Below are 20,834 nucleotides of genomic sequence, written 5' to 3'. Positions count from 1 at the left end.
AAAAAGAAAATGTTTATTTCCAAGCAATCGATGTTTCCTTGTTATAATGTTGCTAAATTGGTATGTCATTATAATCATACACATGCATTATATTTACTTATGATGCCATAGCCCTGTTCCAAATCTAGTGAGCTTTTTTTATGTCTACTGCTGACATAGGAAGGCAGCATCTGAAATGTAACTTCATAAGTGACTGATTTGAAACACTCTATGAACAATATTCTAGTACGTCTAAAAATATTACACAAAGAGTTGGGTAAAGTGGATTTTTATTTTTATTAGGACACTTAACTAACCACTGATTTCAAGTTTTTCATTTGCATGTTGCTATCCTAACAACACAATATTGGAATAAGTCTAAAATGTAGTAGCACACAAAATATTGGCTAAATTTTAATTAAAACTGGTCTCGCATGAATTATATTTCTAATAGACTTTTCTCTCGTCTTGAATAGATTTTTTTACTGAGCTCATTTTGGAATATTTCAGCGAGTCACATGCCATGTTGCCTTAGAATTGGTCCAAAAGCAGGGAATCTTTAGCATAATCTTGCTGCTTGTCTGTTAAGAACAGCTTTTATGTTGAGGGTGTGTCTGTGATGCCTTAAAATGCAGCCTATCTAGGCAGCCTACTAAGTTTTGGAGCAGGGCCCATGTGTTTTTGATTTTTTTATTATTATTATTATTATTAAGTGATTCAGGTATATTCTCAAGTATATTACTGTCTCTGTGTGCTTGCAGATCCAGGAAAGTACAATTTCACACCACGTCTTTTCCATCTGAGTGCCAGCGGTGGGACTTTTCAGGAAGAGGAACAGTTCGGGCCCGCCCAAGTGACAGGAACCATCATGGCCATGCCATTCCTGCAGGAGAACTTGTATTCTGCCCCTCAGCCTGGTACATAATGTCATTACATGTGACTAACCACGAATTCTCATAATGTCAACTGACATTGAATTGCATCATGTGCTGCACATTGTACGGTGTCAATAGTCAACGCATTCTCATCCCAAGGCGTCATAAACTGACACTTTTGACATTTCGTCTAAATCAAACGCACATGGCACCCTTTAGCGTCAATATAGTTATGGGTAGGTTTAGGTCTGGGTTAGGGTTAGACCACTAGGAGGCGCCTTCTGGCCCATATATATCTCCATCTCATATTGACGCTAAAGGTTGCCATGTGCGTTGGATTTAGACGAAATGTCAAAAGCGTCAGTTTATGACGCCTTGGGATGAGAACGGGCTCCAATAGTTTATATTTTCTATACATCTTTCTCTGCTTTTATTCTCTGTAGCTCTGTTCTTGGTGGATAACAGGATGGAAGTGTACCTGTGGCAAGGGCAGCAACAAGAAGATACAGAATGTACCGGCTCAGCCAAGATCCGCTGGGACAGTGAGAGGAAGTGTGCCATGGAAACAACGCTACAGTACTGCCAAGGTTAGGAGATGGAATCTTCACTCAGGGAAGAGGGCAGGATGTTTTAATAAAGGAAATTCATGCTAGCCCAGAGGTCTTCAAACCTGCTCCTGGAGACCAATAAACTGCCCTGAAAGTTTATATCCAATCCTGAATAGCTTGATTAGATGGTTTAGGTGTGTTTGATTAGGGTTGGAGCTAAACTCTGCGGGACAGTGGATCTCCAGACCTACTGTATGTGCTAATCCAAATGTTACAGCTGGCATTTTTGTGATTCCTTTTTTTCTGTTAAATGGGTCTTTCTGGCATCGTTTGGATAGCGTTACAGTATATGATCACTCTCATTCATTCATGTGCTTTTAAAACATGCGTGATAAGACTGAAAAGAGAACTCTGTGCAGTACAGATTTGCTTTCTCTTTTCTCTTCAAGTTCAAGTTACGAAAACAAATTATTCACTTTCAAATCCTCAAGCTTCTAACCCATCAAATCCTTGAGCTTTTATTTTGATAAAATGCTGTAAACCTTTGTTCACAAATATTTACATTCGCATAATTTCCAAAATTAAGTTATTAATTTCCAAAATTAAGTTATTAAATTAATTTTGATCATAAAATTTATCTTGCAACAAAATACAAATTAAACTCACAGCACTTGCAGAGATGTAGTTGGTGAGAAGCAGCATTTAATGTGAACTGAGAACACTCTTAAAAAATACTGTATTATAAGCTGCACATGTGAAAATGAACACAACAGACGGAATACTTCTTTAAAATTTAAAGTCAAAATCACTGCTGGCACTCTAAAATCAAGTACTTGAGTAAAAGTACTGATACCCTAATGAAATATTACTCCAGTAAAAGTATTAAGTACTCCTTTTCAATTATCTTGAATAAAAGTACAAAAGTAATTGATTTGAATGTACTTAAGTGTTAAAAGTAAAAAGTACTGATTGATGAATGTTTATTTATTTTGCAATGTTATATACTCTATAGATAATATACACATAGGTAGAGTTCAAATAGTACAGCACAGTCTGACATCATAATTAATTATTATGAGCAGTCAAGTTGCCAGCACTAGTCAATAAGGAAGATTATCCAGACACTTAATATGTATTGATCTGCAAGAAAACTTTTTATTTTATTACCAAAACTTGTCATACACTGATAACTACTACTGATAATGACTGATAATTTAATTAAAAAAAATATACCATATAGTATATAAAAATGAGAAAAGACCAAGTGTTTGTAAATATGTTGACATGTAAACGTACAATAAAAAAACAGAAATCACATAGGGCAATCTGTGTTAACATTTTAAGAAGAACTCAATGCAAACATACTAGTTTTACCTAATTTGAAACTGCTACGGCAGCGGGGAAGATGCTGGGGCATCAATTTGTGTTTTTTTAACGTTATGATTAGTTTTTACCTAAAACCTTGGTTCAGAGGGTAATATACAAATGTGGACATGCTTACATTCAAGCATTTCATACAGTGGACTTAAACAGCTTGCCCTTTTACAGGAGATTTAGTTCACAAACAACTGACAGTCGTGACCTAAATATGATTTTCATTTACAATAATGAATCCTAAAATTCGGCAGTGGTAACTTACTTTTTGTGCCATCAGTCACACACAAGCTCTGAGGATCTCCTATTCTTGGCTTTTGAGCCAGACTTGTGAATTCAGTGAAATGTTAACTGGATACTCGCTCTGACTGGATCATTTGAATCAGTAGGTGCGCCCCAAATCGTGTAGCCTACTTTATGTGTGAGTAGTGTATTCACACTGAAAATTCCAAATAGAAAAAGTACACTTTAAATACCTGGATGATGCACTTAATTAACCGAAGAAACCTAGTGTGGGATGGTGGACACTTCATGCACTCGACTGTCACAGCTTTAATTACATTTAGGGGCTATCAGACTCCAATGCTATCAGACTCCAATGTTGAATGACAAAATAACCTTATAAAATTTGTACACTTCACAGTTGAGTAGCCTATATAGTGCATAAGTACATAGTTTAAAAGTTCATCGTGTATAGTGTGTCATTTGGGACACAACTAGTGAGTTGTTGACTTGAGAATAGATGCAATCGGATTGGTCCAATTCAAAAATGAATCGTTCTTTGCGATTTGCGAACCGATTCAAAAGGTTGCTTGAAAAGAATCAGCTTGTTCACGAATCGGACAGCGCTATCGTGTCTCGGAGTGGGTTACGATTTCTTCAGTTCAGAATAACAAGGAACACGGAAAGGTTTCCCAAAAAATAAAGATAAAGTACTGATACTTGAAAAAAATTAAGTACAGCAACGAAGAAATAAATACTGTCCACCTTTGCATTTGACTTATTCAGCCTTTAAGCCTCAGTCACTATTCACTTAGTGCATATTTTATTGCTTTGCTGTGTAATAATGAACTTCTTGTGTTTGTTTTTCAGAGAAGAACTCCAGACGGCCTCCTCAGGCCTACCTGATCCTGGCTGGTGCAGAACCACTCACCTTTACCAACATCTTCCCTTGTTGGGAGAAAGACCCAAATATTAAAGTCCAGGTACGTTACACCACCCATAGTTTTCAGAATGTGTAAAAAGTACTTTTTCTCTGTTAACTGCATCCATATTTATTATTAAATGCATTTGGAAATCAGTTTAGGTAAAATACTCTCATTATTGCGATGGGGCCAACTACATTAATAAGAGGAAAGTTAAGCCACAATAACCTGCAAAATATGTACTTTGAAGGTCAATATAAATTTCATTTTATTTTTCATTTTATTACAGATACAAGAAATTCCCCCAAAATAATACTTAAGTATAGTCATTTTAAGTACTTTAAACCCTGCAGAACGCTACAGAGGATTTTGTTTTTATTTTAAAAGGATTCTCATATATGAATCATACATGAATAGATGGTGGTCGATTTTAATACAGCCCAAAGATCTTTAATATTGAAGCCAATGGATGATGAAACTGGATGTTTGAATGTCTTTGCAGGTTGAAGGAGCCCATAATAAAGTGATTCTGGTTAAAGACGCCCTGTCTAAACTCAGCAGGCTGCAGTACACTGTGGAGGAGCTCACTTCCAAACCCCTGCCAGAGGGAGTGGACCCTCTGCGCCTCGAGTGCTACCTGTCAGATAAAGACTTTCAGGTAACAACTCTATAAAACGAGGCTCACACATGCCCTTTACCAGTGGTATCAAATAACTAAAAGTCCAGGTATTGCAAGTTCAGATGATGTCATGCAATCTAACAATATTGCGTGAAAATATCAATACAATTAGTGTAGAATGACAGAAGAAAGACTAAACTGCTGTTAAACACTAACCAAACAGCATCATCCAATTTAAAATTATAAATAAAAAAATGACATAGTTTTATAACATGGCAGATTATAGTTGCTGATATAAGAATGAATATATTGTCCCACACAGGCTACTACACAATAGAATAGTTTAAAAATCACAGTGGCAACCTCTGAGCAGTTGGTTTCAGAACCATGAAATGAACAAAGACCCCTGTAAAACACTGCCATGCATCACAATTGTTAGCAAATGACGACGTTCATCTGCTTGGGGTTTATTTACCCTTTCACAACTTATTTTTCTGTGACTGTCTATTATTATATTATTATATAATGTCTAAAAGGCACACAGTATTGATACAAATACTTTAGCTAAAATAATATGTTTTTAATAATGTCTAAGTACTTGTTGAAAACAATCACTTTAGCAAAGTTTGCACTATTTTCTGTTTATTTTGATAAATAAAAGAATGTTTTTTTGTTCAATAAATATACGGTCATTAAAATGTTAATATAAAAAATATATTTTAAAAAAACAACAACATTTTTTAAAAATTAAAGATTCTAAAAGCAGTGAATGAGATCCCATAATAATTTAATTTAGATTTACAGTAGTAACATTAAATCATATTTTATTATATGATTCGTTTAATATATTTTTAAATATGATAGTTTCATTATAATTTCATGTCAACAAATGGAAAAGTCAGCATGTTAAAGGGGTGGTATAATGCCCCTTTTTACAATATGTGTGTATGTGAAGTTTTAGCTCAAAATACACCACAGATAAATTTGTACAGAATGTTAGAGTTGTGCCTTTTTGAGGGTCAGTAAAAACGCGTTGTTTCATTGTGTGTCCCTTTAAATGCAAATTAGCTGCTGCTCCCGAGCTTCAACAGTGTGTGTGTGTGTTAGCAGCTCAGATTACCTCATGCAGACAAGCACTAAAATGTCAGAAACTGTTCTGCCTTTTGTGTTTAAACTGGAGTCGGACAATGATGGAGAAACTCAAAAAGAAGTGACAACATGTATAACGCAACAGGACGTTTCTGAATGGTTACCGGTAGTTGATGAATTTGTTGCTGATGTGGAGTTAACTATCTTCAAGTCATTGATTAGCATATTCTGTCTGTGATAAGCTATAAATCGCTCGTGTTGGATCTGTTGTAAGATGCATATAGAGTGACATGCAATAGCATTTGTGTTACGTACTGTATTGCAATAAATGTGAAAAGACGGATGCAACAGCATGAGCAGACTCCCAAATGTGCTCTACTGCAACAACTCTTCCTCTTCTCATCATGGACTTCGTATTCCCTGGGGCGGGGTTTAAAGGGACACTTCACCCATTTGCATTAAGCTTTGTATTGTTAGAAACCCAGTCATATATTATAATGATCGTGGATTTTTCATTTATTTTTCCCTGAGATGGGAGAAATAAGGATTTAAGTGTTTTAAGACGTAAAAATCGTCATTTTGCGTCACAATAAGCAGGAAGTCACATTTCATTGAAAAGTGTAGAGACTACAAACACAAGCTCATCATTTATTCAGGGTGTGGGACCCACTCACGCTACAGACCTATAAACAGATCAGTGGGTGGGACTTCACTTGCAGATACAGAAAGCAATATCAGCCATCTTGTTTGGAAGCTAAGCTAACAAGCGCTGTGGAGATAGGAAGCTACGACAATGACGGAAGAAACTAAACATGATATGGAAGAAGAGGATTTTGAAATTCTGCTGCTCAAATCCGCTGTTCGTGGCTATCTTTACGAGCCGCAATATAGTGAAGAGCAGCTGAGGCTGATGGAGGAACAGGAGGCGGCTGCCTGTCGCGGACGAGGAGCCCGGACTGGCTCGAGCTGGGCGGACTGCTGGTGCCTGTGCTCTCGTGTGCGCTACGGACACAGATAGAGTCCGTCTGCTGCAGAGAATTTCAACGATGGCAATTTCTCCTGGACGAAATCTCTGAATCAGACGAGCACACGGACGTTTGTGTTGTGATGTGAACCATCCTAGTTTCGCACCGCATATGTTCTGACTGAACATTCAGGTATCATGCAATAATTCACCATATAGAAAGAAATACAAACGAGGAGTAATTCGCTAATGAGTTTGCCAATGTAACGGGGTTCGTTGTTGTGGGAAGGAGGAGGCGGGAACCGGCAAACATTTAAACATTTTAATAGTAAAATAAACAAATACAAAACAAAAGTATAAGCCAGCAGTCCCTCACTGTTGGCCACACACAACAGTAACAAAACACAACATAAAATCAGGCCTGTTCCTCAATCGATCTGGACTGTCGTCGCTCCTAGTTTTATGCGTTCGCTCCTCGGTGAGAGACGCGAGAGAGACCGGTGCGTCTCACAGGTGTCGTTCATTATCACTCGCGTCACCGGCCTCGCGCAGTCCTCTCACGTCCCTCGCCCTCGTCCTGCTCGCCACAGCCAACTAACTATAAATTTTGTGTGAAATGAATTTCTAACTCTGGTGGCAGCTAACGTTAGCCTTGTTGACGGAAGAGTGATTTGTGATGTTTGCGCTGCTGTTCTGGATTAGTGGGAGTGGCTTGCGGAGCTGTGCAATGTGGTGCATTCTGGGAGTTGTTGTCTTGCATACAAATGCGCCCAAAAGTTATTTTCTGTCTTTTCTCAGTCAAGAGGGCACCGAATTCAAAATGTATTTTACATTTCGACTACATATATGACCCACTTTCAATAAAGATTAATGTTGAAATGGGTGAAGTGCTCCTTTAAGTAAATTTTAGGGTTGGTGATGTCACTAACCCGGGAGGAATGTCGTGTAGTCCCTACCAGCCGTTTGTTGTAGTCCTTAAAAAATTATTTTTTTAAAAGCAAATATCGTCCTTTGCTTTGAACTTTAAGCGTTGTAACTTTGCAGATGTTGTTTATGCTCAAACAGCAACATTACACACTAACTAAAGTTCTAATCAACCACCCCTTTAATTATTGTGCCTTTAGCCCCCACAGCAGAGGCACCTTTTACCCCAAATACCATACTTTTACATATTCTTCCGTTATTGAAAAACCGTCGCTTAAATTAGCTTGAACAAAACTGAAAATCATTAACGATTCTCATTTGCTACTTAAATCTACATTTTAAAAAACATCAAATATTAGATCAAAGTAGCACATCAACTTTGCGCTGCTGCTCGCGATCGTGTCAAGGATCAGCCAAATCTCCACATGCATCTAGAAAAGCGGATGTGAAAAATGCTGCGGCAAGTTTTTGTGCCATCTAGTGGTTTAGAGGAAAATTTACCTCTGCAATTTCAATTAACCGTACATCTCAAATATTTCAACAGGGCATCTTGCTTTATTAATATTACTTGTGATTTTCTTAAATAACCAAACTTTAACAACACACGGGCAGATCCTTTGAGCGCAGCTGATGATGGTTTTAAGCGACCCTTGAGTGACCAAGATTATTACAATTAACAAATAAGCTTTCCTTAGATTCCTCCGTCTTCATTTTCTTCCCTTGCCTCCTTTCCTCGAATCCCAAGGAGGGTGGAGCTATGACGTAAGAAAAGGAAGCGAGTAAAGGAATCGAGTATGCACAAATAAGATTTGAGCAGAGGTAGACAAAGTACACAATTTTCCTTACTTGAGTGAAAGTACAGATCCTACTGGTCAAATATAACTCAGTTACAAGTAAAAGTTGTAAAGACCGATTTTTATTTAAAGCTGCTGTCTGCAGTTTTTCCTCTTTGTCGCCATCTCTGTTCGAAATCTGCAATTGCAGTCATTCGCAGAATTATCAACTTAAATGGTAAATGGACTGCATTTATATAGCGCTTTCACAGACCCAATGGCCACCAAAGCGCTTTACATATTGCCTCACATTCACCCATTCACTCACTCATTCATACACCGACGGCGGTGTCAGCCATGCAAGGTGTCATGCAACTTTACGTGAGTTGTACCTCGGCATGGCACAGCGCGGATGAATCCAATGTTTTGAGGAGAATGTGCAACTGTCAATCACCACGCCGTTGTGGATACTGTCATTCAGAATCACAGATTCTACTTTTTGGATGCATGACCAACATAAGAATTTTCACCCTAAAATGTCATCTGAACAAGTAACATCCACTTTTGGTCTTCTGACCAACTAAGGGAAAAAAACCATTGCAGTAAATCACGCTGATTAAATCTAACGATCGCTTAAGCCTTATCATATCACGTCAAACCGTGCAAATTATACTTTGTTCTCAAATTGTTAATGTTAACAACATCAGCATTGCGTGACTACATTTAAAACCCTTCAGATATTTATCCTTGTTTTCGCATGGGCCGGTTACAGTCTCTTTTTCCAAACTCTCAGTCCAAAGTCTTTTGCATTTTACAATGGGTGAATCTCTAGTTGTCACTGGTGATTGTCGTTTGAACCTTTCTGGATCCGCCATCAAATTAATAAGTTTAATTATATGAAGTGCTGTGAGAAAAGGCTATAATGTCCACCTCCAACATCCTCACTCGCAATATAGCCTGCTAGCCGAGACATCTTATTTATGTGTACAGATGTGACGTAATGACGCAAAGAAATGCTCAAATTTCCCGCGGAAATCCACCAGTACCACTGGAATTAAAAACATTATTACAAGCTTACCATTTTGAATTGAGCTAAGGCAAGCAGATCGTTTTGAACATTGGCTGGTTATGTACTTGCTCAAAAATTTATTTTGGATAATTTTTAACCCAAAAAAGGTTCGGACTGAAGCTTTAAGTAAAAGTACAGAAGTACTTGTTTTTAAAAGTACTTAAGCATCAAAAGTAAAAAGTAAATGTTAATACATTGTTTAATTATTGTTGCATTGTTGTATACTTACAGTACCGTATGCCTCTGAATCTATGCCTACCTACCCTCATATTAACATCACATTTATTTCTAGAACACAGTTCTAGTAGTGGGATTGAATGTGAGATTGAATAAGTGCACTCGATAACGTCCACAATGGTTTCAGACACCCAAATTTTCTTTGATTTTACACATTTTAATGAATTTTATTTAAATTTTACACAGAAATAGTGCCCTATTTAAAGTTTTTTGGCTTTTAATATGAATATGTTAGCCTTACTGTTATCTATAAGCTAGTGTGCTCCAAAACAATGACAAAAATCACATTTAGAAGACGTCAGAAGATGTCAGAAACCAACATCAGTCGTGTTCTGACGTCAAGCCGACTTTCATTTCCAACCAAAATCCAACGTGTGTCCGACGTTGGATGCTGACGTCAATCCGCCGTCGGGTTCTGATGTCAATCCGACTTTCATTTCCAACTAAAATGCAACCCCTGCAACCTAAATCATCCCCTGACTGACGTTACTGTTTTCTACTCAAGGACCTTGACAGATTGTAGTGGAGTAAAAAGTACGATTTTTGTCTTTCAAATGTATGTAGTGAACTTAAAGTAAAAAGTTTCCAGAAAAAATAATACTCAAGAAAAGTACAGATACTCAAAAAGTCTACTTAAATACAGTACTCAAGTAAATGTACTTTGTTACTGTCCACCTCTGGAAATGAGAAGCGTCTATAAAGACAGTCAAGTCACCTTCATTTATATAGCGCTTTTAAACATATAGATTGTTTCAAAGCAGCTTTACAGTGATAATAGGATATTTAAGTAACAGAGATTGTTTTGGCTTTACAGCAGCTCTAGAATATAGTTATTGTTCAGCTAAAGTTAGTTTTAATTGATTCACTTCCGTTGCAAAGATCGTTAGTTATTAACTTAGGGGCCGCTTACACTACACTTTTCTAACAGAAAACCCTTAATGCGAATGATATCTCCCAAGGGTAGCATGTACAAAGTGAACAGCAACGGTCCTAGTACTGAGCCTTGTGGTACTCCATACTGAACTTGTGATCTATAAGATGTCTCTTCATTTACTGCTACATACTGATATTGGTCAGATAAGTATGATTTAAACCATGCTAATGCAATTCCACTAATGGCAACAAAATTTTCGAGTCTATTTAAAAGAATGTTGTGGTCAATGACAACCACGATTAGATGATAAGAGCAAATCATTTGTGACTCTAATGAGAGCTGTCTCAGTACTATGGTACGGTCTAAATCCTGACTGGAAATTTTGGCAGATACCATTTCTTTCTAAAAAGGAACATAGTTTTGAGGATTACTGCCTTTTCTAGTATCTTTGACAGAAAAGGTAGATTCGAGATCAGCTTGTAATTGACTAATTATGTAGGATCAAGTTTTTTTTTTTTAACAAGCGGTTTTATAATAGTCTAGCTTAAAAGTTGTTGGTACGTATCCTAATGACAAAGATGAAATTAATGATATTAAGAAGAGGATCTATGACCTCTGGAAGCATCTCTTTCAATAGCTTAGTCGGTATAGGGTCTAACATACATGTTGTCAATTTAGATGTTTTAACGAGTTTGGAAAATTCTTCCTCTCCAATAGCAATGAATGAATCAAATTTTTCCTCCGGGAGACTACAATGTACTGTCTGATGCGATAGACGGTCGCATAGTTATAATTTTCTCCCTGATATTATCAATCTTGTAAGTAAAGTTTATAAAGTCATTACTGCTGTGCTGTTTGGAAAGGTCTGGGTTTGAAGCTTTATTTCTCGTTAATTTAGCCACTGTTTCAAATAAATACCTAGGGTTTTGTTTATTTTCTTCTAAGAAGGTTGAAAAATAAGCAGATCTAGCAGTTTTTAAGGCCTTTCTGTATGCAATCTCATTCATGAAATGTGAAATAACTCTAGTTTTGTTTTCTTCCAGTTGCGCTCCATTTTTCTGGCTGCTCTCTTAAGGGCCCGAGTGTGTTCGTTGTACCACAGCGTTGGACTATTTTCTTTAATCTTCTTTAAGCCCAAAGGAGCAACTGTGTCTAAAGTGCTGGAAAAGAGAGAGTCAAAAGTTTCTGTCGCAATATCGAGTTCTTCTAAGCTATCTGTGATGCTGAGGAGATGAAACTGATTAGGAATATTATTAATAGGGGTGGGAATTGGCAAAAATGTGACGATTCGATAGTATTGTGATATTTGGGCCACGGTTCAATGTTATTGCGATTCTTAACATATTGCGATACAGCAAGTATTACGATTCGATTCTGCGATATATTGCGATTCATGTCCCCCATATTATTCAAAGGCATTACAAAAAATTAGGAAAAGACCGCTCAACTCACTTCAAATGTCACATTTAACACATTAACTGAAGTGCAAAAACTTAGGAGGATAGTGCAAAAACTTTGTCCTTGAACATTCAGGACACGGGACCTTATTACAGGACAGGACGTAATTATTCTCTGAATTGGAGAAATAACTTAAAATTATTTAAATACAATAGAGTAACATAAAGCAGACATAATAGAGTAACATAAACCTGAGAATAATCATATAAATAATGTCATGGTCTTTATTCGCTTTTTGATGAAACCCGAAATTTACCCACACTTTCGATTTGAAAGAAGATGGAGCGTCGTGTACAACCAGTTGTGATGGTAAAGCCATTTTCATTTGAATTTGCTGTTGAATGCATGACAACAAAGCACCGCAACAAGCGCCACCTTTTGGATGTAATAGACAAATGTAAATTATCAGAGTAAACTCCGAGAAAACCAATGGAGAAAACCTGAAAGTAAAACAGATAATTTTATAATTAAATATTGCAATACTTTACGCTACTGTATCGGTATAATTGCGTGCGCAAAATATCGCGATACTGAACAGAATCGATTTTTTTCCCCCACCACTAATTATTAAAAAAAGCAATCTTTAGTGGCAGAAGTGATAGGTCTAGCATATTTGTAACACGGAGTCGGCTTTGCAGCCTTGGCTGAATTAAGTTTACACAAGACTAAATAATGATCTGAGATGCATCGCTCTGCTGCAGAATTTCAACGGCATCAATATTGATTCCATGTGATAATATTAGATCTAAAGTATGATTATGACAATGAGTAGGTCCTGACACGTGTTGTCTTACTCCAATAGAGTTAATAATGCCAATCCCAGTGCATCTTTTTCGTTATCTACATGTATATTAAAATCACCAACAATTAGGACTTTATCTACAGCCAGTACTAACTCTGATAGAAAGTCAGCAAATTCTTTGATAAAGTCTGTATGGTGGCCTGTATACAGTAGCCAGCACAAATGTCAAACGTGATTTATCATTTCCACTAGATAGTGTTACATTAAGCACCAACACTTCAAAAGAATTATACTTGAAACAAGACTTCTTAGTAATTCTGAAGATATATAAATTACAGCAATACCTCCCCCTTTTCCTTTCAGACGAGGCTCATGTTTATAACTGTAATCTTGGGGGGTGGACTCATTTAAAGTAATGTAATCGTCTAGTTTTAGCCAGGTTTCTGTCAAACACAGCACATCTCGAGGTTATAATCTCTAATCATATCATTAAAGGGATACTCCACCGTTTTTTCATATTAAACGTCTTAGGTTACGACTGTAACCATAGTTCCCTGAGAAAGGGAACGAGACGATGCGTCAACGACGCTATGGGAACGCTCCCAGCGTGAATGCGTCTGAGCATCAATGTCAACTAGTCCAATGGAAAGAATGAGCGTCACGGGCGGGTGACGTCATGACCAGGAAGGGATAAAAGCACATCCGGTGCAAACCGGCATTAGTTTCAAAAATGTCGAAGCAAGCCGATCACAGGAATGCAGGAAGTATGGCAGGGTGACGCATCGTCTCGTTCCCTTTCTCAGGGAACTATGGTTACAGTCGTAACCTGAGACGTTCCCTTTCGAGGGAACTCGCGATGCGTCAACGACGCTTTGGGAACGAGAATACCCAAAACGCCAGAATTCCAAGTACCTGAGTGTCAGTCTGTTGAAACTAAGCACTAAGCACCTGAGAACCTGGGGCAGCATCCAGGTCTAAGCTGTAAAACCTAACGAATGTGAGCGGTGAGGACCAGCCTGCCGCATCACACACGTCTTGAAGAGAAACTCCAAATAGTAAGGCTTTAGAGGCCGCCATACCCCTCGTAGTGTGAGCTCTGACCGCCAAAGGACACGGCTGGTCAGAGTACTCGTATGCAAGTGAAATAGCCTCAACAATCCACTTACTAACCGTCTGTTTAGAAGCAGGAAGACCCTTCTTAGGTGATCCAAAGCAAATAAATAACTTGTCGGACTTCCTCATTGAAGATGTCCGATGAACATAAGTATCCAGTGCTCACACTGGACACAAGAGGTTCAGCCTTTCCTGGTCCGCAGATGTAAAAGGAAGAGGACAGAAAGCCTGCAGCACAATAGGCCTCGGAATCAAGGTCGGCACCTTAGGGACGTATCCCTGTTTCGGATATAAGAATGCCTTGACCATCCCCAGTGCAAACTCAAGGCAAGTGGGGGAAACCGAAAGGGCCTGAAGGTCTCCAACTCTTTTAAGGGATGAAATAGCTAGCAGAAAGATAGTCTTAAGGGTAAGAAATTTCTCTGAAACCGAATCTAAGGGCTCGAATGGAGCCCTAGACAGGCCTTCTAGTACAATTGCCAAATCCCAAGCTGGCACCCTAGTGCGAGTTGCAGGCCTCAGCCTCAATGTGCCACGAAGGAAACGTGTAATCAGGGGGTCTCGACCCAACGATGTACCCCCCACCAGGGTGTGGTAAGCCGCAATGGCCACCACGTAGACCTTAAGCGTGGAAGGACATAGACCTGACGTAAAGCGCTCCTGCAGGAACTCGAGTACTGTGTTCACAGAACAGTTAACCGGATCCCACTGATGTCGGTGACACCATACAGAAAAAACTCTCCATTTAAGCGCATATAGTTTCCTAGTAGCTGGAGCTCTGGAGCTTAGAATGGTCTCAACAACCTCAGTTGAGAGACCACTCTCTATGAGTTGGGCCCCCTCAGAGGCCAAACCCACAGGTTCCAAATCTCTGGTCGGAGGTGAAATATTGTGCCCCCGGCCTGAGACAGAAGGTCTCTCCTGATCGGGATCTCCAAGGGAGGACCGTCTAAGAGATGGATCAGGTCCGCAAACCAGATCCGACTCGGCCCGCGTGGTGCTACTAGCAGTAGGCTTATTCCGTACTGGCGAACTCGCTCCAGAACTCCTGGGAGCAGAGCAACAGGGGGAAATGCGTACAGACGTAGCCTCGGCCACGTCTGCACCATAGCATCCAGCATCACTGGGTGAGTAAGGGAGAACCAAAGTGGACAGTGCGTCGTATGCTGAGACGCAAACAGATCCACCTCTGCTTGGCCGTAAAACTCCCAAATTTTCTCCACCGCCTCGGGGTGGAGTCTCCAGTCCCCTGGCCTCAGCTCCTGCCTCGACAGGATGTCTGCTCCAATATTCTGGTCCCCAGGAATATACAGGGTCAGGTTCAGGGTCTGAGAGGAATTGCCTCAACGCATTGAAGACATCCATCATCTCCAGGCAATTTATGTGCCAAGAAAGATGATGACTCCTCAGCAGACCCTGAACCGAGCGGCCTTCCATTACCGCTCCCCAGCCGGTGAGGGAAGCATCTGTCGAGATCGGAACTCGATGGCAAAGAGCTCCCAACACCGGACCCTGGGTTAAGAACCAGTGTTTCCTCCATATAACCAAGGCGCGGAGACACCGCCGCGTGATCTTGATTATACGAAGTGGGTTTCCCCTCGGAGAGAACCCTCTGGTCCTGAGCCACCACTGTAAAGGTCTCATGTACAGCAGGCCAAAAGGTATCACGTTGGACGCTGCTGCCAAGAGACCCAACAGTCTCTCGAACTGTTTTACAGTGCGTGACTGGCCTAGCCTCAGCTCTTCTGTGGCTGTCAGGATAGCAGCTACACGAACGGGCGATAGAGTGGCCCGCATCGTCACTGAATCCCATACCACACCAAGGAAAGTGGTTCTCTGTACTGGAGAAAGAACACTCTTCTTGGCATTGAGCCTCAACCCCAACATCTGCATATGAGCGAGAACGACACCTCGGTGCCGAACCGCCAACTGCTCTGATTCCGCTAGAATCAGCCGGTCGTCGATGTAGTTCAGAATACGTATGCCCTGCAGCCTGAGCGGGGCTAGAGCTGCATCTACGCATTTCGTGAACCTGCGGGGTGATAGAGCTAGACCGAAAGGAAGTACCCGATACTGGTATTCTTTGCCCCCGAAAGAAAACCTTAGGAACTTCCTGTGCTGAGGGAGGATGGAGACATGGAAGTAAGCGTCCTTCAGATCTATCGTGACAAACCAGTCCTCGGATCTGATTTGAGTCACGATCTGTTTGAGTGTCAGCATCTTGAACTTGAGTTTCTGTACTGAACGATTTAACAGATGAAGATCTAAAATGGGACGCAACCCTCAATCCTTTTTCGGAACAAGGAAATAACGGCTGTAAAAACCTGACTCTCTGTCGGGTGAGTACACCTGTTCTATAGCTTCCTTTGCTAACAGGGCTTTTACCTCTTGCTCCATTACCAGAGCCTGCTCGTGATGCACTACTGTGAGCAACACCCCGTTGTAGCGAGGAGGACGAGAACCGAACTGGATTCTGTATCCTTTCTCTACAATCTGCAGGACCCAACGAGAAATATTTGGCAGTAGCTTCCACGCTGCCAGAAAATCTACTAAGGGAACCAGCCTCTCGAGGCTGGTCTCTGGTGTTAACGAGACAGCCAGTTCTGGAGCCTGAAACATAATGGCAGGAACTACCTGAACTGGCTGCTCTAAAACCCCCCTCAGAGGGCGCGAAACCGATGCAGTGCCGCAGCATAGCATCAGCGACTCACTGGAGACCGCTGCGCCCCGAAGCACCAAGGGTGACGGGGTTGGCAGAACGGTCCCGTGAGGACCCCGAAGTGGAACGGGCACCGTATTCTGAGGTGTACACCGCTCCACTTGGTTGGGGCTGTCCTCACAGGTCTGACGCCAGTGACGTCAGGACCTCTTTTTTTGAGCCGAAGTCGTCTTCGCCTGAAGAACGGTCCTCAGATCCGGCTTCGACTTAGAAGACTTCGGCTGAGAGTGTTGCGCCTGTTTCCAGTGTTTATGTGGAGGTGCACGAGACGAAACACTCTCTTTTTGTTGCGCACGATATGAGGAGCTCGACGGCTGGGGCTGCTCACGCCCAGCAGCCCCAGGGGGCTGGACACGGCGAGGGAGAAACTTTTTAAATGCCTCCGCTTGCTTCTTCGACTCTTGAAATCTCTCGACGACCGCATTGACTGCGTTGCCGAAGAGACCAGAAGGCTCAAGCGGAGCATCCAATAAAAAAGCCCGGTCTTTTTCTCTTATTTCGGCCAGATTTAACCAAAGGTGTCTCTCAGTAGCTACAAGGGCTGCCATAGACCGCCCAATTGCTCTGGCGGTCTCCTTTGTAGCTCTGAGAGACAGATCGGTGGCCCGACGAAGTTCTCGAACCTCGTCAGGACCAACTCCCTCACTCCTATCCAGATCCCCCAGCAGGTCAGCCTGGTAAGCCTGGAGTACTGCCATAGTGTGCAGACATGTTCCAGCCTGACCTGCTGCCGTATACGCTTTGCCCACTAAAACCGAAGTTGCTTTAAGCGGTCTAGTGGGCAAAGCTGAGGCCTTCAGAGACGATCCTGGGCCAGGTGACAGATAGCTCGCGAGCGTCTGTTCAGCCTGGGGCATCGCCTCATATCCGTACTCTTTCAGCCCTCTTATACCTGAATATAAATGAACCTGAGGGCTGAAAAGTCGTGACGAGTACGGTTTATCCCATGATCTAGATAGCTCATTATGAAGATCGGGAAAAAAGGCAAGGCCCCGTGGTGGAGATGATGTAGCTGAAGAAAGGAAACGCTCGTCTAATTTACTTTTGGGACGAGCGCCCCTTTTCTCAGCTGGCCATTCAATATTTAATTTTTCTACAGCCCTAGACATCACATCCACCAGCTCCTCATATGCTGGGGAAACAGGTGGCGAATCTCTTTCCCCAGTGTGTGTGCTTACACTCTCCATACTCATCACATCAACCTCCTCAGAGGAAGAGCAATGAAGTAATGGAGGGCTCTCTCCCCGGGCGGAAGAAGCCGCAGAGCGGGCTTCCGACACCGGGGGGAGAGCACTGGATCCTCCGGGTAAGGAAGGAGAAAAGGCCCTCGGACCCGTCTCCAACCCCTCCGAAAGATCCTTTTGCGATCCCCAGGAATGCGTTCTCCGTGCTGCCTCGGCAACAGCAGGTCCTGCACCCTGAGGATCGCGAGCCTGACCACTCTCGTCAAAGAGTGACAGGCGAGAGCGGAGAATGCGAAGTGGAAGCATCTCACAATGCTGGCACTCAGCCCCCTCGAAGGCTGAGACCGCATGCTCCACTCCCAAACAAACGACACAAAGCTCGTGTGTGTCCCCACCCGTTAAATAACGCGGGCAGGGAGAAGCACACTGTTTGTACATTTGTTTCGCCATAACTCTTTCCAATATATATGCAACAGACAACAATAAATAGACAGAGACAGAGTAACACAGATCGCTTGCTGAGACACAGAAGCTAATGCCGGTTTGCACCGGATGTGCTTTTATCCCTTCCTGGTCATGACGTCACCCGCCCGTGACGCTCATTCTTTCCATTGGACTAGTTGACATTGATGCTCAGACGCATTCACGCTGGGGGCGTTCCCAAAGCGTCGTTGACGCATCGCGAGTTCCCTCGAAAGGGAACTATGTTATTCCCTTAACTAAGACGAGTTGATGCATACCTCTCTCGTCTCAGTGCGTGCACTCAATCGCTCTGGTGCGCGAGACACTTTGATAGCACTTAACTTAGCCCAGTTCATTCATTAGGATCCAAACAGAGAAGGGACCAAACACCTCCACGTTTTCCCTATTTAAATACAGTTACATGAGTAGTGTAACTCGACCAAGAATGGTGACACAAAATAAAACGTTGCGCTTTTCTAAGCGTGTAAAGTGGATAACTATAATGTATGGCGGAATACCACAGCAAGTGCTTGGGAGCACTTCGACTCGGCGCAGTAATATCATCACTCGTGAAAAGTCCTCTCCCCCTCTCCCTCTCCGGAGTGATGATATTACTGCGCCGAGTCTATAGATATATATGCGCCGAGTCGAAGTGCTCCCAAGCACTTGCTATGGTATTCCGCCATACATTATAGTTATCCACTTTACACTCTTAGAAAAGCGCAACGTTTTATTTTGTGTCACCATTCTTGGTCGAGTTACACTACTCGTGTAACTGTATTTAAATAGGGAAAACGTGGAGGTGTTTGGTCGCTTCTCTGTTTGGATCCTAATGAATGAACTGGGCTAAGTTAAGTGCTATCAAAGTGTCTCGCGCGCAAGAGCGATTGAGTGCACGCACTGAGACGAGAGAGGTATGCATCAACTCGTCTTAGTTAAGGGAATTACATAGTTTAATATGAAAAAGTGGTGGAGTATCCCTTTAACAATAAGTGCTTTTGAAGTAAGGGATAGAATATTCAGCAACCCGAGCTTTATCATTTGTTCATCTGTATTATATCTGGGTTTTTTTAGTTGAACATCAATTACATTTTTACCCTTAAATGGGTTTGGGAGTTTTTTCGATTTTCTAACTCAGGGTACAGACAGTCTCTATATGATGATATCTAGGTGAAAGAGTCTCTATGTCCTCTAATGCCTTGGGTTGGTGTTATATTTCTAATATTTCAACAGCTGCCATACCCTTCCATACGCAATTGACGCCCCTACCCATCCCAAAAAATCATCCCGTCCCGTACCTAAGTCACTAGTTCAGTCTAAAATGGTCATGTAAAGTGTCATGAAATGTCAGCAAATGCTAAATTTGTTTTAATAGTTTTCTAAAGTTGTCTGACATTGACAGATTGTATTTGTATTGCAGAGTGTTTTGGACCTGACACGGAATGAATTTTACACCCTCCCAAACTGGAAACAACTGAATCTGAAAAAGAGCAAAGGCCTCTTTTAAACAAATTAAATGTTTGTGACTACGATCTGTTGTATATTCACTTAAAGTAATTACTAAGGAACTGTGCATATTTTCTCTGTGCTTTTTTTCACCAATATGTACAGTTAATTTTTTTTTTCTTTTTAAAGATGTACCTACCTATGGCCTTAGCAGTTTCATATTACATACATCAGTAGCTTTTGGTTACAAGACTTTTCTATACATTTTAAGTTTGCAAAAAGTGAACGTTTTGGGAATAGCTTGAAGCATATCAACATACTGTAAATCTATGTCTCGCTACTCACAAGCTTGAATTTTAAATATGTATTCCATTTTATTGTTTTACCCTGTTTAACCCTGTTTCTATCAAACTGTGACCTTAAAATGCATTAAACACTAATGATGACAATTCATGTAATCAGTGGAAAACAAATGGAGGCCTTTCACGCAGTCACTGAGCTCTGTGCAAGATACGCAGTGGAAAGTGAATAGCTTTTTAAACCATAATGTGTGCACATATAAAGTGCACTGCTGCCACAGGAATGAAGATGACTAATATGCAGTATTATGTGATCTTTTTAATGTGACAATACAGTTACAACAATATTAAAAATAACAAATCAATATGTATGTGGTTTCTCAAAATATATAAATGTATTGTTTGGCCAGTATCAGAATTATGCCACTAAAATATATACTGTAGCAGCTCTTGGTTGACAATAAATGTTATTCAATATCATACCACTAGGTGTCGCTCTCTTTTTAATCCATTCTCATGGTCTGATAATAAAATGCAAGACTTCAGTATTTCATCCTCAAAAGATTGTAAAAAAATATTTAGTGAAGTATTTTACAAGGTTTGTTTTAAGATGCAAAGACACCTTGACGATATCAAGCAAAAGCCAATACTTTATTATTATTGTTATTATTATTATTTACTTTGAAAGCATTTCTAAAACAACCTAAATAGGCCTATCTACAGTCTATACAATCTCTTTTAAAGTGTTCCTGTGTCAAGATAAGGATATAACAGTGTTGTTCTACACCAATATTGAGCACTGCTGAGCAGGAGGAAATGCTCTTGGCAGAGAGGGGAACAGTGTGTGAATCACTGATTACCAGAACTTTGACAAAATGAGAAAAGTACCTACAAACTGATGATGCATTGGGCAAGACAAACACTGTGATTAAATTTGCACA

General features: G+C 40.8%; 1 protein-coding gene across 5 annotated transcripts in view; it reads left to right on the top strand.

Annotated features, from left to right (window-relative positions):
* The window catches only part of svild (supervillin d), a 290,646-nt gene extending 270,271 nt beyond the window's left edge, over positions 1 to 20,375 (top strand). For all 5 annotated transcript variants that reach the window (XM_056253248.1, XM_056253397.1, XM_056253194.1 and 2 more), the window contains 5 exons: positions 741 to 896; positions 1,298 to 1,441; positions 3,869 to 3,981; positions 4,424 to 4,579; positions 19,569 to 20,375. In XM_056253248.1, the coding sequence (XP_056109223.1) occupies positions 741 to 896; positions 1,298 to 1,441; positions 3,869 to 3,981; positions 4,424 to 4,579; positions 19,569 to 19,655 (656 nt within the window). In that variant the 3' untranslated portion in view covers positions 19,656 to 20,375. The remainder of the gene's footprint in view (positions 1 to 740; positions 897 to 1,297; positions 1,442 to 3,868; positions 3,982 to 4,423; positions 4,580 to 19,568) is intronic.
* Positions 20,376 to 20,834: the final 459 nt, after the last annotated feature.

This window comes from Rhinichthys klamathensis, unplaced genomic scaffold, assembly GCF_029890125.1.
Source record: "Rhinichthys klamathensis goyatoka isolate OS25496 unplaced genomic scaffold, OSU_Roscu_1.1 h1tg000001l_1, whole genome shotgun sequence".
Classification (NCBI taxonomy): Eukaryota; Metazoa; Chordata; class Actinopteri; order Cypriniformes; family Leuciscidae; genus Rhinichthys; species Rhinichthys klamathensis.
Note: the sequence above shows the minus strand (reverse complement) of the source record. Positions and strands in the feature narration are given on the sequence as shown.